Source organism: Cricetulus griseus, chromosome 7, assembly GCF_003668045.3.
Source record: "Cricetulus griseus strain 17A/GY chromosome 7, alternate assembly CriGri-PICRH-1.0, whole genome shotgun sequence".
Taxonomy (NCBI): Eukaryota; Metazoa; Chordata; class Mammalia; order Rodentia; family Cricetidae; genus Cricetulus; species Cricetulus griseus.
In genome coordinates this window covers 45,720,647-45,724,515 of record NC_048600.1, presented here as the reverse complement: position 1 = coordinate 45,724,515, position 3,869 = coordinate 45,720,647, and the positions used below count along the sequence as shown (strand labels likewise).

At 52.1% G+C, this 3,869-nt stretch overlaps 1 protein-coding gene across 2 annotated transcripts; it reads left to right on the top strand.

The window, feature by feature from the left end:
* The first annotated feature begins 251 nt into the window (after positions 1–251).
* Positions 252–3,639, top strand: Nme4 (NME/NM23 nucleoside diphosphate kinase 4). 2 transcript variants are annotated; one of them, XM_027425125.2, is made up of 5 exons: positions 252–336; positions 1,230–1,363; positions 1,537–1,638; positions 1,768–1,880; positions 3,259–3,639. In XM_027425125.2, exons 1-5 carry the CDS (start codon positions 252–254, stop codon positions 3,380–3,382), a joined length of 558 nt encoding a protein of 185 aa, XP_027280926.1. In that variant the 3' UTR covers positions 3,383–3,639. The 2 variants fall into 2 exon arrangements, with proteins under 2 accessions (XP_027280926.1, XP_035303813.1); XM_035447922.1 differs by lacking the exon at positions 1,537–1,638.
* The last annotated feature ends 230 nt before the right edge of the window (positions 3,640–3,869 follow it).

Here is a 3,869-nt window from a genome sequence, read left to right as displayed (position 1 = left end):
TTTCCCCTCTGGGTAGGTCGAGCCCAAGGCTCTGCACATGCCAGTCAAGCGCTCTGTCATTGAACTGCACCCTAGCCGTTTTTCTCCTGATTTTAACGGAGATTACAGCTCGGAGCCTGCCAGCTCTGGGGGAACCCACGGTGAGGGGGCCCCACGGTCCCCTTGGGGTGGGGGCAGGGCGGGGCGGGCCGAAGCCTGGCACCGCCCTCTGCCCAGTGCGCGCTGCGTTCCGCGCGGCGCCAGCCCGCACCATGGGCTCCCTCTTTGGGCGCGCCGCGCTGAGGGCGTTGTTGTGCGGGCCACGCATTCCAGGCCTGCTGGTGCGCCCCAGATCCGGTGAGTCCTGCACCCGTGGGAAGCTGGGCAGATGGCTGCCGCGCGGCCTTTGTTTGCGCACGTGCGGCAGCTGAAGGCTTGGTTTTTGTCCCGGAGGACCCGTGCAAGCGCTATCCCCAGCAGCCAGGGTCAGGGCTTTCAGCAGAAGAAAACCAAAGCCCAGGCGGGAAGTCTAGCAGACCCGTGCCTCCTAAGGATTGGGGGTGGGGGTCACGTTCTCTCCGCGGAGCCGCTTTTCCCAGAGTAGGCCTAAGACAACCTGGCCACTTCATGGGGTCCCTGATCTTGTTACCTATTCATGGGGTGCTTGCTGAGAGCCAAACAACTTGTGTTCCTTTCATGCACCCTGAATATTGAACAGTCTCATCAAGACACACAGCAGCAGGCATTAGAGCTCTGGGGCTATCCTGGGTTCCCTGTCATCTCTGGTAGGGGGACAAGCAGGTTAGGGAGACTTCCTCCCTTGAGTTTTATTCAGCCCGTTGAGTTGTAGTGGGCACCCGTTGTGGCCTGAGGATGGAGCCTGATCCCTCCTTTCTAACTTAAACATGGTGTTTCTCCTTTCTTTGGTACACTTTTGCAAGACAACCAGGGCCTGGGACCCTCCAAAAAGTAGAATCTGAGCCCGTGGTGGTGGTGGTGCCTGCCGTTTATCCCAGCACTCAGGAGGCAGAGGCCGTCCTGGTCTACAGAGTGAGCTACAGGACAGTCAGGACTACACAGAGAAACCTTGTCTCAAAAACAAAAACAAAACAAAACAAAGTAGCATTTGATCTTGAAGGAGACATTCTATGTCCCGGCAGTGGCTGTTATTCTTTTGTTTAAGCTGTCAGGAATCTAGGTGGGAAAGACCTGAAAATGTGGAGCATCTTCACCCCTGACCTCTTTTGCAGGAGGGCCTTCCTGGCCCCAGGAGCGGACCCTGGTTGCTGTGAAGCCAGATGGGGTGCAGCGAAGGCTAGTGGGGACTGTGATAGAACGCTTTGAGAGGCGGGGCTTCAAACTGGTGGGGATGAAGATGTTGCAGGTATCAATCTTTGGCGTGTGGTGTCCCTAGTCTAGCACTGGCAGTTGCAAGGGTTGGGAGGTAACCATTCTGGGAGCTAGCTTCCAGAGTTGTGTCAGAAAGGTGCCCCAAATTCAGGACACCAATTGGTGGCTTATTCTCCAAGGGTTCTTCTTACCCCTCCTTCTACACAGGCACCAGAGAGCATTCTTGCTGAGCACTACAGGGACCTACAGAGGAAGCCATTCTACCCAGCCCTTATCAGCTACATGAGCTCTGGGCCTGTGGTGGCCATGGTACAGCAGGGCAGGGGCAATGGACTGGGCGTGTGGGGTGTCCTCCCCAAGCAAAAGAAAGGGGTTGGATTGAGCCCATGGCACCTGGGGTCCCCTGACTTCTGTCCAACCTTTATATCTGTGCTGCAGGTCTGGGAAGGGCACAATGTGGTCCGCATCTCAAGGACCATGATAGGACACACTGACTCAACCGAGGCAGCTCCTGGGACAATCAGGGGAGACTTCAGTATTCACATCAGCAGGTATGGAGACTCTGACACCCTTGTCTCTCAATGTAGGGTAAAGAAGGCTAGTTTAGGATGACAGCCTGCACTTAAGACAGATCCTTGAAACCAGGCATGGTGGTACATACCTTTAATCCCAACACTCAGGAGGCAGAGGCAGGTGGATCTCTGAGTGCAAGGCCAGCCTGGTCTACAGAGTGAGTTCCAGGACAGCCAGGGCTACACAGAGAAACCTTGTTTTTTTTTGGAGGGAGGGTTCGGGGGAAGACAGATCCTTGAGAACTAGGTGTCTTGCTGGGCTGAAAGTTCCTGATAGTGAGGTGTTTGCTATAAGATTTTACTTATTTATTTATTTGAGGTAAGTTGTCAGGTAGGCCAGGCTAGCTTTGAGCTTATTAAGTAGTTAACTCCTGATCTTTGGGCGTCTACCACCTGAGCTTACATGTCTGACTAAGCCCTTTCCCCTAGCTCTTTAGTATTTGATTTTGGTCAACAACCATGAGGGCTTGGCTCTGATGACTGGTAGGGAAGGCAGCTCTTAGAAGCTGATGTATAGACTGGCTTCTGAGCTTGCAAGAAACTGAGCCCAGCCTAGGTGCAAATTTCCAGCCCCTGTTACTGCCCAGACACTTTTCCTTACTCCCTTCCTTCATCCCCCCCCTCTCCCCCTGATAGGATCTCATGAACTTATAATCTTCTTGCCTCTACCTCCTAAGTACTGGGTTACAGACACGCACTGCCATGCCTGGTGTATGTGGTGCTGGAGATCAAATTAGGGCTTTGTGCATGCTGGGCAAGCACTCTACTAACTGTGCTACATCTCTAGCTCCCATCTTCCTTTGTGTGTGTGTGTGTGTGTGTGTGTGTGTGTGTGTGTGTGTGTGTGTGTGCTGTGTAGTGTGTGTGTGTGTGTGTGTGTGTGTGTGTGTGTGTGTGTGCATGTGCCTGCAGTACCTGTGTAAGCCAGAAGAGGGTGTTAGAAGCCCTGGAGCTGGAGTTACAGGTAGTTTTGACCCGCCTTATTTGGATGCTGGGAACCAAGCTCAAGCAGGTTCTTTGCAAGAGAATGTACTTTTAACTGCTTGCTGAACATCTCTCCAGTCCCACCTCCCTTCCTTTCTGAGGCTGGGTCTCCCTCTATAATCCAGGCTGGCCGAGAACTTGAAGCAATCCTTCCTCCCACCTCAGCTCTTCCAGTGCTGGTATTACAGGCTCGTAGCACCTTAACTGGCTCCAAAATTCCTTCTTCCTCCTCTTCTTCTTGTTTTTTTTTTTTTTTTCCCCTTGGTTTTTTGAGACAGGGTTTCTCTGTATTGCTTTGGAGGTTGTCCTGGAATCCTTTCTCTTCTGTACCATCACCTTGTTTCTCTGTCACCACCTTTTCCACCTCTCCCAGGAATATCATCCATGCTAGTGATTCTGTGGAAGGAGCCCAGAGGGAGATCCAGCTGTGGTTTAAGAGCAGTGAACTGTTGAACTGGGCAGATGATGGTCACCCCAGTAGCTGCTGCCCGGCCTGAAGGTTTGAACTGCTCTCTGCACTTCAGGGTTCATCCATGACCAACTACCTCTGCCAACAAGAACTCAAGCATACCCTTCCTATCTCCCAAACCGCTCCCTGTTCTCCTCTTGTCTAACGTCAGCCCAGGGGAGCCTAAGCCTCAATTTTATGTGCCTTTTTGTATCCTAAGCCAGCACAATATTGGCCCATATCCTATACATTGTCAGAGGTGATTTTGCTTGCCCCAGAGAAGAGACATTAAAATCTTCTGCTTAAAATGGGAATGGTATACTTATTTCTTATCTCAGCATTGTGTGACCTTTCCTGGGGAGATGTGAACAAATGCCTGTTCACCCCACACAAGGCACCAACAATATACCACAGTAACAAGTCCGTCCCTTCCCAACCTGGTGAACCCATGATTTCACTGGAATGACAGAGACATGGGTGACTTCAGAACGCTGAATCACTGTCAAGTCCCAGCCAGCATGGGTAATGAAATCAAG